At 35.5% G+C, this 15020-nt stretch overlaps 1 protein-coding gene across 1 annotated transcript in view; it reads left to right on the forward strand.

The window, feature by feature from the left end:
• CEP170 (centrosomal protein 170) overlaps positions 1-15020 on the forward strand; it is a 96217-nt gene that overhangs the window by 16392 nt on the left and 64805 nt on the right. The window contains exons 3-5 of the mRNA XM_052654025.1: positions 2099-2177; positions 13444-13502; positions 13598-13760. Of these exons, the coding sequence (XP_052509985.1) occupies positions 2099-2177; positions 13444-13502; positions 13598-13760 (301 nt within the window). The remainder of the gene's footprint in view (positions 1-2098; positions 2178-13443; positions 13503-13597; positions 13761-15020) is intronic.

Genomic DNA, 15020 nt, shown 5'->3' on the forward strand with positions numbered 1-15020 from the left:
GACTAGAACTTTTATTAAAAAATGAGATGTGTGTGTGCATTTTAAGTCCCTTCAGTTGTGTCCAACTCTTGTGGCCCATGGACTGTAACCTGTCAGGCTCCTCTGTCCATGGGATTCTCCAGGCAAGAATACTGGAGTGGGTTGCCATTTCCTTCTCCAGGGGATCTTCTCGACCCAGGGATCAAACCCACATGTCTTTTGTCTCCTGCATTGGCAGGTGAGTTCTTTACCCCTAGTGCCACCTGACAAACTACAATTTTTATTCCATAGTTTCCTGGTTTTGAAAGATACGTAACACAGAGAATGAGTATTGTTCTTTGAGAGCCAGGAATGCGTCAGTTGTCATGCATTCTGTGGGATATATATCCATTTTATAGATGCTGACTCAGATTTCAAGTACATCTCTCGCTGGTTCTAGTTTACTGTTATTTCTAGTTTTTCTTGCTCTTGCATTAACAAAATGCATTATTTATAAGATATTCGACAGTTTAAAATTTTATCAAGAAGAAGGTCATCTTTTTCTTCCATAATTGTAAAACATTACAACAGTTGCCAGATCAGTTCAGTAATTTTATTTCTCTTAATACATCATCTCTTTACTATCAGTTACTTTTATATAGATACATTTGTTCTCTTACATACTAAATCAAATAAACATCAAAGCACAGACATTAAAAAATGAGAGAAAACTGTCACAATTTCTTTTAAAATGTAGAATCGTCAGTTTTGTGTTAAAACATTCTGTGTAATTCCTCTTACTGACTTAGGCTAACTGGATGAAAACTATCTTTTAGGGTTTGTTTTTTTCTTTTAACTTTGGAAACATTCTTCTCTCATCAATTGTGTTAGGCAAAATGCATCTAGGATTATCTTGATCCGAAGACTCATGGTTTGATATTTTGCTTACCTTGTTAACGTTTTATCATTGTTGTTATAGTCTAGACTGCTGCTCTGCTTTTTGTATTTACCCTTATAACTGTGAAAAGTTTCCCTTTTCTTCTTTGCCTTTATGGATGTTAAATAAAAAATGCTGAATTCTCAATTTTGCCCTTTAACAGCTTTTTGAAAAAGGGCAGAGATGCTGTCTTCAGATGTCTTTTACATCTTCTTGGGAAAATGATGCAATATTTTGGATAATGTAGTAAGAAACCGAAAGGTTGTACAATATTTCATGATTGCATCATCCATCTACCTCTATTTGATATTCACCCCACTATCCATGTGTGGCTATTGAGCACTTGAAATGTGACTAGTCTAAAAAACAAGGTACAAAAGAAAGAATGTAAAATGCCTTCTTAGTTTTTATATTCATTATTTGTTAAAATGTACTATTTTGGGTGTGTATGTTAACTAAAATATTTTATGAAAATTAATTTCACCTCTTTTCACCTGCTAGAAAATTTAATAGTATACCTAGTATGTGTTCTAGGTAATTCTATTCTTCTGTTACTATTTTGGTCATTTCCACAGTAAGAAATAATTGGTAAAATGAAATAATTATGGGATGATGATGTTGATGAAACAGTATTTTCAGATACAGGAAAAATAATGCTTCTATAATGTATCTTAGATTCATGTAAGGGTCTTGTTATGTATCTTAAGTTCTTAAAAGCATCCAAAGGACTCATATGGCAATTGTAAAATAGAATGAGTTTTATTCAGTTTTTTAAGTAAATTTTCTTTTTCTTCTTTAAAAGACTTCTAGGAAGAACCTCAACCCTTTACCAATAATTAAAACTGTCCAGAAAAGTTAAAATTGAGTCCAGTGGACCCTGATATTATATCTAGAGCTAAATATTTCACCCTCTACAATTTCTAACTTCAAGTAGGATCTTTTCTTGGCACCATTTTTAGATGCCTAAATTTGTCTTGGCAGCATAGTAGACTTAGAGGAACTGCAAGTTGGTTCTTTGTGTGTTACTTGTAATAGTAATAAAGGGCTTAGTATGAAATCATTTATTACAAGATGCATTTTATGATGATAAACAAGCTGTATTAGCCACCTTTTTATCTATACTTTACAGTATAAGGTTTGAATATTTGCTTGTCTAAAATACAATAATTCTTCAAATATTAACATCTTTTTTTTCTCTTGTAGACTTTTGTGAATGATGTTAGAATTCCAGAACAGACTTACATCACCTTGAAACTTGAAGATAAGTTGAGATTTGGATATGATATCCTTATATGATTTTGTGCATTTATTAAATTTATTCAAAAATCTTTATTCTGGTATAAATTAAACATTTCTTCAGACATAAGAATTCATAATATAAGCATGCTGGAAGTCTCTTTGCCCTTCCAAATTAAAATACATGTTTAAAAGTAATACATTTTCTTTCTGCTTATTATGCCTGTTCCTAAAAACAATGCTGGAAAAGTTGATGGACTCTTTTTTTTCCTCCTCACTCTGTATTATACTTTCAGCAGAAATATTCCTGCAGTGCCATTACATATGCACTTTGGGTATGAAAGAATGTAACTGGGTAGAAGACAGAGTGTGTAATAGTAGCCAAGTCTAGGGATTTATTTTTCCTGGTTACATGATAATGGCCAGGTCAACCTCCAGGAGGCATGGAAAGAAATTAATGCTGTCTTTCCTTCTGTCTCCATTTTTACTCCATTTTATGCATTCCGTCTCTGTTGCCTGTTTAATTCAAATTTTTCCATATACTATGTCTTTTGAGACCTATGCTCCGTGATTAAGTACAGTATGCATTTAGCATATATGTAAAATTCTTTTGTTTGAAAATAGGATTCTAAGAACTGAATAAGGACATGATGGTCTTCTAGTAAAGAATCACTAGTGAAGAGAAGGGACCTGACTGGATGAACAAGAATAAAATCAGTTATATTAATACAGGGTGGAAAGCTTTGTAAAAGTAATTTAATTAATTTAGAATTAATTAAAGAATTTGATTTATTTAATTAAAATACAGATATTACATATTATACTGAATTTTTTAATCTGCACATTGATATTAAGGACTATATCAAATGTACTGGCAACTGGATGGACTTTTATCACTCTAGCAGAGAAAATGTCTCAGCTAAGGAGAGTTGATACTTAAATGTACTAACACTTTAAAATTGTTCCTAGAGCATAATTAGTTTTTTAAATTTAACTTAAAATTTATGAAAAAAATAATTCTGTAGCATATCATATATAATGTTTATACTTGTATAGCTAAACCAGCAGTAATCATTAATACTTTTGAGTCGTATGTTTTAAATCCTTAAAAATATATGCATATATATTGAGCACAATGATTAGAAATTAACATTAAAGCCTTGATTGATGGTTTGTTTTCCACCAACATAAGTTTCATCCAAAAATAAATACAAATATATTTTGAATTTAAATAGCTCCTTCATTCATTTGACATTAGCTGTTTGAAAACATGAGAAAATAGTAGGAAATGTGTTTCAATAAAACTCTATAAAGTTTACTTTGAATTTTAAATTAAGAAACTATTGAGAAGCTACTCATGCTTTTATAGATTGTATAATCATTTCTTAATAGTGAGCTAATATTTCCTTATATACTTGCTCACAGTATGTCTGTCAAAAATTTCTGGGACAGATGTTTTGTTCCAAAGGACTTCTTCATTGTTGTAAATCAGTGTTAAGCCAGACTATCCAATCCCTCAGGTTAGACTCAGTTGATTTCGTTATTTAAAAATAACATCTCATATTGCTCATGATTTTGGAGCACTGTCTATGAATGAGCACTGTGCTGTTATAGTGGCAGAAATTGTATTATATAGGATGAAATTTTTAAAACAAATTTTTGCATATTACATATACCAAACTGAAGCCATTATTGTGCTTTATTCATAGTAAAATTAAGTTTAATAGTTAACTAGTCTACAGATTGTTATACCTTGTAGTTGAAAATTGTTTAACTAAAATGCCACAGCAACAGAAAGAACATTTACCGTGAATTAAGACTGGAAAGAACATTTACCATGAGTTGAAACTGGAATACAATTTATCTGCCAAAAGTATTTTTTTTCTAATCAGAGTAATTAAGTGATTTGGAAAAGCAAGTAGTGAAATATCCAAGTTTAAGAAATGACTGTAAACTCAGAAAGTATAGTGAAATGCTACACTTCAGAAACAGGTACTGTATCTCCAGGTGGTTAGCTATGTAGCAGATAAGTAAGCCTAAGTTTATTTATTTTATGATTATTGAATGTCTCCCATGTGCCAGACACAGTCCCCACAGTATGGGGATGTTTTATTGTTGTTTAGTCATGAAGTTGTATTCAACTCTTTTGTAATCCCATGGACTGTAGCCTGCCAGGCTCCTTCTGCCAGGCTCATTCCATAGGATTTCCTGGGCAAGAATACTGGAATGAGTAGCCATTCCCTCTCCAAGGGTTTTTCCCGACCCAAGCATCGAACCCACGTTTCCTGCATTATAGGTGAGTTCTTTACCACTGAGCCACCAGAGAGCCCCAGTCTGGGGATACAGTACTAATAAAACAGACCACAGTCTCTGTCCTCCTGGAGCTTACACTTTAATGGGGTTGGAGGTAGCTGACAGCACACACAAAAAGAACGATAGAGGGTGATAAATTCTATCGAGAAAAAATGTGAATGGGATACAGAGAGCTAGTGGTGGTGCATGAGAAAGGCACTTTAAAAAGGCTGTTCCTGAAGTCTTCACTGAGAAGCCAACTTTGGAGCAAAGATAGGGAGAAGGTGAAGATGCTGACCTTATGGATATACCTGGAGCAATTGCTCTTCAGGCAGATAGAGAGTTAAATGCAAGATTTAAACCAAAAACCTGTTTGCCATATTTGAGGAACAGCCTTGAAAAAAAGTCAGTGTGGCTGGAGCCAGTGAAAGGTCAGAGCATATGGGGAACCAGAATGTATCACCTTTAATAGGCCACTGTAAGAATTTTGGCTTTTAAGTGAAACAGGGAGTATTTAGGGGGTTTGGTCAGAGGAGTGAGGTGATAATGACTTACATGTTTAAAAGAATCCTCTGGTTACTCTTGTTCAAAGACTTAAGGATGGGAGTGGGCAGGAGTGGTAAGAGGAGACCAGTTAGAAGGTTGTTATGGTAGTTGCAGTAGCTCCAGGTGAGAAATAAGGGAGGTTTGGACCAGGGTGATAGAAGCAGAGGTAGTGAGAAATGATAGGATCTGTACATGTCTTGTAGATGGAGCCAGTAATATTCCTGATTAGACTGGATATGGACTAAGAGAGAGAAAAGAGTCAGGGATGAATCCAAAGTTGTACAGTTGATGTAAACAATTAGAAAAATGGAGTCGCCATTAACTGACAGCATATTCTGTAGGTAGAGCAGGTATTGTGGAGAAAATGGGAAGAATCTTCCCCCCAAATCCATTAAAATTTGATATAATTGAATTTGGTTTAATTGAAATTTTCAATTGTTAATGTTTTCTGTTTGACTTCTACTGTCATTATTAACTTCTTCCAGGTGAAAGCTGAGATCATTCGAGACCTTTCTTTTCTAATATAGGCATTTAGTGCTATAAAATCCACACCCCTGCCCCCCCCGCACCCCCCCCCCCCCCCCGCCCAGTACAAGCATACCTTAGAGATATTGTGCTTTCAGTTCCAGACCACTGTAGCATTGTAAGAAGCCAGCCACACAAATATTTTGGTTTCCCAGTGCATACGAAAGTTAATGTTTAAATGACATTGTAGTCTATTAGGTGTGTGATGGCATTATGTCTAAAAAAGTTTGTATATACCTTGATCAAAAAAATGCTTTATTACTAAAAACTGCTAGCTATCATCTGAGCATTCTGTGAGTCATAATCTTATTAAAGATGCAGGATCTTGCCTCAGTGTTGATGGCTGCTGACTGACCAGGGAGGTGGTTGCTGGAAGTTGGCGTGGCTGTGGCTGTTTCTTAGAATAACACAACAGTGAAGTTTGCCACATCCATTGACTCTTCCTTTCATGAGTGATTTCTCTGTAACACACAGTGCTCTTTGATTGCATCTTACCCAAAGCAGAACTTCTTTCATAGTTGGAGTCAGTCTCTCAAACCTTACTGCTGCTTCATCAGCTAAGTTTATGCAATGCTCTAGATCCTTTGTTGTCAGGCCAACAGTCTTCACAGCATCTTTACCAGGAGTAGATTCCATTTCAAGAAACTGCTTTCTTTGCTCATTCGTAAGAAACTTCTTATTCATTATAGTTTTATCATGAGATTGCAGCGGTTTAACCACATCTTCAGGCTCCGCTTTTAATTCTAGTTCTCTTGCTATTTCTACTATCTCAGCAGTTACTTCCCCCACTGAAGTCTTGAACCCCTCAATGTCATTCATGAGGTTTGGAATCAACTTTTTCCAAACTCCTGTTACTATTGATAGTTGACCTTTCTGTAAATCATGAATGTTCTAATGGCAACTAGAGTGGTGAACCTTTTCCAGAAGGTTTTCAAATAACTTCCCAGATCCAGCTGAAGAATCACTGTGGCAGCTGTAATCTTATGAAATGTATTTGTTCAGTAATAAGACTTGAGGTACTTCCCTGGTGGTCCAGTGGCTAGGCCTTCACACTCCCAATATTGGGGGTGCAGACTCAATCTTTGGTCAGGGAAATAGATCCCACATGCTGCAACGAAGTCCTGGCACAGCCAAATAAATAAAACGTTTTTTTTTTTTAATAATAAGGCTTTAAAGTCAAAATGTCTCCTCAATTCATGGGTTGCAGAATGGATGTTGTTGTTGTTAGCAGGCATTAATTTTGTACATCTCCATCAGAGCTCATGGGTGACAAGGTGCATAGTCAGTGAGCAGAAATACTGTGAAAAGAATCTTTTTTTCTGAGCGTACGTGCATGCTAAGTCTCTTCAGTCGTGTCCCACTCTTTGCGACCTCATGGACTGTAACGTGCCAGGCAGTAGGTCTCAAATAGTGGGCTTAAAATATTTAGTAAAAACAGTGTTGTAAACAGATGTCCAGTCACTCAGGCTTTATTATTTCATTGGCAGAGTACAGGCAGAGTAGATTTAGCGTAATTCCTAAGGGCCCTAAGATATTCAGAATGGTAAGTAAGCATTGGCTTCAACTTAAAAGTCACTACCTGTATTATCCCCCCTAACAAAAGATTCAGCTTGCCCTTTGAAGTGAAGTCATTGACTTCTCTTCTCTAGCTATGAAAGGGTGTCTTCTTCCAAAGAAGACTGTTTTGTCTACATTGAAAATCTGTTGTTTAGTGTAGTCACCTTCATTATAATTATCTTAGCTAGGTCTTCTGGATAATTTGCTATAGCTTCTGCATCAGCAATTGCTGCTTCACTTTGCACTTTTATGTTATGGAAATGGCTTCTTTTCCTGAGCTTCATAAATCATTCTCTGTAAGCTTCAAGCGTTTCTTTTGCAGCTTCCTCACCTCTCTCAGCCTTCATTGAAGAGAGGGCCTTGCTCTGCATTAGGCTTTGGCTTAAGGGAATGTTGCGGCTGGTTTGGTCTTCTATTCAGATCACTAAACTTGCTCCATATTTACATTAAATCTGTTTAGCTTTCTTACCATGCATGTGTCACTAAAATAGCACTTTTAATTTCCCTCAAGAACTTTTTCTTTCCATTCACAATTTGGGTGTCACATGAGGCCTATCTTTGGTCCTGTCTTGGCTTTTTTTTTTCCTCAAATATCCCTCCATCTCTCTCTCTTTTTTTAACACCAAAAATATTTTGCCGTCTTGGCTTTTGACATGCCTTCCTCACTAAGTTTAGTCATTTCTGTCTTTTAACTTAAAGTACAAGATGTGTGACTCCTCATTTCACTTAAATGTTTAGAGGCTGTTGTGGGGTTATTAATTGGCCTAACATTAACGTCGTCATGTTTTAGGGAATAGGTAGGCCAGAGGAGAGAGAGAGAAAGAACGGCCAGTTGGTAGGCCAGTCAGAACGTGCACAACATCTATCAATTAAGTTCACCGACATATATGGGTGAGGTTCATGGTGACCCAGAACAATTACAATAGTAACATCAAAGATCACCGATCAGGGACTTCCCTGGTGGCCCAGTGGTTAAGAGTTCACCTTCCAATGCAGGGGACTCAGATTCGATCCCTGGCTGGGAACTGTGCACCACAGCTACTGAGTCTGGGCACCTCGATAGAGAGCCCATGTGCCACAAACCCACGGACCACAACAGAAGATCCCACATACTGTAGCAAAGAGCCCGCGTGCTGCAGCTAAGACCTGACACAGCCAAAAATGACTTTTTAAAAAGATCACTGATCATAGATCCCCATAACAAATATAAAAATAATGAAAACGTTTGAAATGTGCGAATTACCGTGCAGAGACACAAAGTGAGCAAATGACTTTGGAAAACTGGCTCCGATAGACTTGCTAGGTGCAGGGTTGCCACAAACCTTCAATTTGTATGAAACACAGTGTCTGCAGAGTACAGTAAAGGGAAGCACAGTCAGTATGCCTGTACTGCTTTAACATGCAAGATACTTTCTAGTTTCTCTTTTGATCTTTGTTTGAGTTGTCTTTGTTACTTAGTTTCTAAATATTTGGAATTTTTCCAAGGGACTTTCTGTTATTAATTTCCAGTTTATCCATAGTGGTCAGAAACAGACTTCGTATATTTCAAATCCTGTCCTGTCACGCATGGTGTATCTACTCTATCTTGGTAAATATGCTCTGTATACTTGAAAAGAATGTGCATTCTGCTGTTTTTGGGTGGAGTATTCTATTAGGTCAAATTAGTTGTAGTGTTGTTCACAGTTTCTGTATTTTACTGATTTGTTGTCTAGTTGTTGTGTCAATTATTGAGAAAGCAGTATCAAAATTTCAGACTCTGGGTTTGTTTCTCCTTGCAGAAGTATTGGCTTCATGTAATTTGAAACACTGTTTCTAGAAGTGTAAACATTTAGGATTATTGTGTCTTCTTGATGAATTGACCCCCTTTATAATTATAAAATGCTTTGCTTTATCTGTGATAACATTTTTTGTGCTGAAATCTGGTTTGTCGGGACATTAGTTTTGGATTGGTGTTAGCATGGTATATCGCTTGCATTCTTTTACTTTTAGCTTATTATTGTCTTCTTTACATTTGAAGTAGGCAGCACATAGTTGGTCTTAGTTTTTATTCAGTTTGATCATTTCTGCCTTCATCTGGGGATTTAGAGCGTTCATTTAATGATGTGGCTATTAAATCTATCGTACTGATATTCATGCTCTATTTGCCCCATCAGTTTTTTCTCTTTTTCTCCTAATTTATTTTGGATTATTGAGCTTTTTTATGATTTCATTTTGTCTTTTGTTATTTTATTACTGTTACCCTTTTTAAAAAAATAGTGGTTAAGATTTTATAATTTTATCTTTAATTTTAAGCTTTATCTTCAAATTATGCTACTTCACATACAGTATAAGAATGTTACAGTGGTATACTTTCGTTTTTTCTGTTCTGATCATTGTGTTGTGATTGTCATACATTTTATTTCTATATATGTTACAAATTACATTCTACATTGATATCAGTAAAGCATCAGTTATCTTTTAAAGAGGTTTAAATAATAAGAAAAATAGATTTTTATGGCCATGTATTCATATCTTAAACCACTGTAATTACCATTTCTTGTGCTTTTCATCCTTTTTTATATTGATAGATCTACGTTTTCATCTTGTTTCATTTTCTTATTGTGTAAAGAATTTCTTTTAATATTTCTTATAGTACAGCTCTGCTGATGATAATTCTTTCATCTTTCATGTGTCTGGAAAAGCATTTCAGGTTAGTTATTAGAAGTTATTGTTGCTGGACATAGAATTCTAGATGACGTTTCTTTTAAGTACTTTAAATTTGTTGTTCTCACTTGCATTGGTTCCCTTTTCCCCTGGTTTTGAGCAGTTTGATTTTAATGTGCCTTTATGCAGTTTTCTTCTTGTCTCTTGTGCTTAGGGGTTTTTGAGCATGTTGGATATGTGGGTTTATACTTTTAATGAGATTTAGAAAGAAATTCAGCCATTATTTTTTTAAATTCTTTTTTCTGTTTTCCCCACTTTTTATCCAAGGACTTCATTTAAATGTATATTAGGCTACTTGAAGTCATCTCCTAGCTTACTGAGGCTCTATTTATCATTTTTTTAATGAGTATCTGTTCTCTGTGTGTTTCACTTTGGGTTGTTATTATTGTTGCATTGTCTTCAGGTTTAGGAAACTTTTCTTTGGCTGTGTCTAACATGCAATTGCCCTATCCAGTATAGTTTTCAGCTCTAAAATTTGGATTTTGTCTTTTATATCTTTCAAGTCTTTACATATTTTTTAAACATATGAAATACAGTGATATTAACTGTGTTAAAATGTTTGTTGACATTTGTGTCAAATTCTGGGTGAGTTTTGATTGATTTTTACATTCATTGTTTTGACTGAATGACAGACATTGTGAATTTTTTTACCTTGTTGAGTATTGTATGCATACTTTTGGATTCCTATAAATATTTTTGAGCTTGGTTCTGGGACACAGGTTACTTTGAAATAGTTTTATCATGTTGAGTCTTGCTTTCCTAAAATTTTTTGAACTTCTAAGATTAGTCTGGGGCTAATTAATTCCCCATTACAGAAGCAAGACCTTTCTGTATACTCTGCTTTAGGGGTCAGCAAGACCCCTGGTAAACCTGGCTCTCAGCCTGTGTTTGTATATAAAGTTTTATTCGTACACAGGCATATCCACTCATTTACATCATTCTTTAGCTGCTTTTGCACTATCATAGCAGAGTTGAGTGGTTTAAACAGAAATCATGTGGCTTCTAAAACCTAAAGAGTTTACTGTCTGGCCCTCGATAGATAAACAATTTGCCGACCCCTGCTTTATCCAGTGGCCCGTTATACATGAGGTTTTCCAGCTTGGCTGTTGTGATTAGACACTATTCCTGGCCCTCTCTGAGTAAGGGTCACTATTACCTCGAATTCTTTCAGGTGGTTCTTGTCCCAGCCATAGGTGTAAGTTTTCTCAAATTAGTGTGCTGATCAGTACCCAGCTGAATACTTGAGCCAGCCCCTGTAACAATCTCCGGAATACTATTTCTGTGCAGCCTTCTGAACTGTTGTCATCTTGGTCTGCCCAGACTCTCAACCCTCTTTTCCTCACAGCTTAGAGTCTGGCAGGTTTGGCCTTGCTTACCCCTCTCTCCAGTGTGACTTTGAAGCTCTCTAAAGATACTGAGTTAGGGCAGTGATTGCACTCCCCTTGATTTGTTCCTCTTCACTCAGGAATCACTGTCTTTTGCTACCTGGTATTGATTGTCTTTGCAAACCATTGTTTCACCTATTTTTTTCTGTTTTTCAGTTGTTTCTTATTCAAAGAAGTGTGGAAATAATTTATAAATATTAGTGATTTTTAGTAAATAAGATTTAAGTAAGCATGTAACTTTTTCTGAAATTTTTTGAGATATAATTGACATACAGCTGTAGTTAATCTGACTGTATTGTTTATTTTGTAATTTGACATCATAAGTAATTGTACCTTAGATTGTCATTTTTCTTAATTAAGCAAGCTGAAAACAGTTACCTGGGTCTGTACCACTAGCAAGATAGTAGTTTTGAAGGTGAAAGCTGGAGTCAGAGCAGTCTCAAAAATCTCATAGTCATACTAGAATTCTCAGGTAAATTCATAACTTAAACAAGAGAAATCTTGAATTCTTTGGTCTCCCACACAAAAGGTTTTTGGTAAGGCAAAGTATGTGAATCTGAGTTATACCCTCTTTATAAGTTTTCGTTGATCCTAAAAAAGTGTAAGAGGATGCCCTAGACTAACTTTGGGGAATAGACTTAATTAAAGCACTCCCAGGAGAAACTTGAAGCAGTAGAAAGCACTCACAGCAGGCTAAAATCATTTGTTTCCCATTGAAAAATAGAAATGACTTTCAGTATTTTTAAGATGGTGTTTTCCACTGTAAATGTAGGAATCCAATGAATCTTCTGCAGCTGTTAATGAGTTTTTTGGGAGTAAAACAAAAGCTTACTAGAATTTTTACTTAATTAAGTACTTAACTATGAACTATATATAGTCATATATACCAGTAATCAGCATATATACATAATAAAAAAGGAAATTTTTTATTATTTCACAGTTACTGGAAGCAATGTAAAGTGATAAGAAAGCCCTGGACTGATATTCAGTTGACTAGATTATTATCTTGGGTTCTGCCTCTCTAGTCCTCAAGTTCCACATGGATAGAATGAGAAGGTGGGTTAATGGAATTAATTAGGTATTCCAAAAGCACTTTACAATTCTAGAAAATTCTGAGTTTTTATTATTTTAATGAGTAGAACTATGGATCAAATACTTGTAAACAAGTTTACTGCTTGTTATGCATGGGAAGTCTATTTTTCTCCCAAGTGGTCATGATAATTATAGCTTTTTACCCTCGAAGTCATGGGTGCTCTGAACTGATAAAGAAGACTAGAATTTACTATGTGGTTACAAAAGTCCTTTCATTAAGGGGTTAAGTAATCGTGAGAAATGTGACCTCTGTTGTTTAGTGAAAGATCTTTTTAACATACAGAGCCATTGTTCTTTTAGGCATAATAATGAAAGCATTCATTATATCTAGCACTTGGTTCTAATCTGTATAGAATCAGTTGTTTGATAATGTAATTTGACCCTGATTGCAATTCATGGGGGAAGGAGTGGTTGCAGTTGCTGTATAGACCCTAATTATAGCATTTCTTTTGCACTTTCAAGATGAACTTCATTTTTATCAGTGCTTGTGAAGTAGGAATAATTGAATTACTTCAGGATTTACTGTTGGGTAATCCCTGATGGAGAAGGCAATGGCACCCCACTCCAGTACTCTTGCCTGGAAAATCCCATGGATTGAGGAGCCTGGTGGGCTATAGTCCATGGGGTCGCTAAGAGTCAGATACGACTGAGCGACTTCACTTAAGCTTTTCACTTTCATACATTGGGGAAGGAAATGGCAACCCACTCCAGTGTTCTTGCCTGGAGAATCCCAGGGACGGGGGAGCCTGGTGGGCTGCTGTCTATGGTGTCGCACAGAGTCGGACAGGACTGAAGCAACTTAGCAACAGCAATCCCTGATGACACTTCTTTTTAGATTTTTGTGATTAGCTGTCAATATCATTTGACCCAGGTGCTTTTCTTCTTTGTGGTCATGTTACTGTTATTGAGAACTTAAAATGTCTTTTGTGCTTAGGTTAATCACACAGTTGTTTGCTTCTTGAAGGCCATGATTATTACCTAAGTTTGGAATTACTTGCTAGACTTTTTAAGATTTTGTTTAGTATTAAAAAATTTTATATTTGTGAACATAATTTAACATTTAAATTTTTTTTTAACATTTAACTCTTAAGGGAAATATGGTCATTCTCTTATTATAATTGCTTCTTGAAAATAGGACAATTTATGTATTATCTTTGATTATTTTAAGCTTATCAGAGTTTTGAAATTATATTCTTCCTTAGCCCTGTTTACATACAAATCTTTTCACTGTAGTACGAGGAGAAATGAGGGTCCCTGAAGAAGCTCTCAAGGTAAACATTTTTACTTATTTCTTTTGTAAACCTGCCATTTAGTAGGGTTGATTTCACTCATGGATATTTCACTTCCATTTTAAACTGTTTTGTAGCATGAGAAATTTACCATTCAGCTTCAGTTGTCCCAAAAATCTTCAGAATCAGAATTATCAAAATCTGCATGTGCCAAAAGCATAGATTCAAAGGTAGCAGATTCTGCAACAGAAGTGCAGCACAAACCTACAGAAGCACTAAAATCTGAGGAGAAAGTTGTTGGTAAGTTAACTTCTTTGAAAATACCATGTTTCTTGATTAGGAAGAAATTGCATGCTTTGTTCTCAGAAAATTGTCCATGTCCTTATAAAAATAATTAATGATAATGACAATTTCAGAGTGGGTTTTAATGCAGCCAGTGCTTCTTAGAAAGCAGTATAGAACATAATTGTATGGCAGTTGTATGTAAGTGTATTTAGTATATTTATTTGAGGAAAGTAAATATAATTTACCTTATAGTATTTTTATTATTTATTTGAGGAAAGTAAATATAATTTACCTTATAGTATTTTTATTATTTCATGTTTGTCTGCTTTTTTCCACCTAGATTATAACTGAAATGAATGAAAAGGAAATGGCCAATAATGGCTACATTATCATAATTATTATGATACGTATCATATTACAGTAGGAGCTTTAAGAATATTTTATATACATAATCCCAGTCATACAAAAGCAATTTTTAAAACTGCTAGAAATTACCAAATTGCTCAAATATAAGCTTTTTAGTCCAGTTAACAACTAGTTTAAATTTAGTTACTGTGCAGTGTCCTTAGGCTTTGAAATTTCTTTAAAACAGTCACTTATACCAAAATTTAGTTTTGTCTTTTATGTTTAGGCTTATGAGACATTTCTGTGTGCCAGCGAACAAGTTGCGCTTTAACTAAAAGCTATTGGACTCTAGCAGTTTATATTACTTAGATATTAGCCAGCGCAAAATTTGTTTCTCGTGTTCAATATTGAATGAGATCCACAAATACTATTCAACTTAGAGTATTTTCTGCTATCTAGACTATGCAGTTTACCCTTGAACAGAACTGGTTTGAACTGTTGAGCAGCTGCTGCTGCTGCTGCTAAGTCGCTTCAGTCGTGTCTGACTCTGTGCGACCCCATAGACGGCAGCCCACTAGGCTCCCCCATCCCCAGGATTCTCCAGGCAAGAACACTAGAGTGGGTTGCCATTTCCTTCTCCAGTGCATGAAGTGAAAAGTGAAAGTGAAGTTGCAGTCGCATCTGACTCTTACCAACCCCATGGACTACAGCCTACCAGGCTCCTCCATCCATTGGATTTTCCAGGCAAGAGTACTGGAGTGGGTTGCCATTGCCTTCTCCGTGTTGAGCAGCACTATTTTTTTTTAATGCAGATTTTTTTCAATAGTTAATACTACAATACTACACAGTCCACATTAGTTGAATCCATGAATACAGAACTGCTTCCCTTGTGATTCAGATGGTAAAGAGTCTGCCTGCAATGTGGGAGAC

The sequence above is a fragment of the Budorcas taxicolor genome, chromosome 16, assembly GCF_023091745.1.
Source record: "Budorcas taxicolor isolate Tak-1 chromosome 16, Takin1.1, whole genome shotgun sequence".
NCBI lineage: Eukaryota > Metazoa > Chordata > Mammalia > Artiodactyla > Bovidae > Budorcas > Budorcas taxicolor.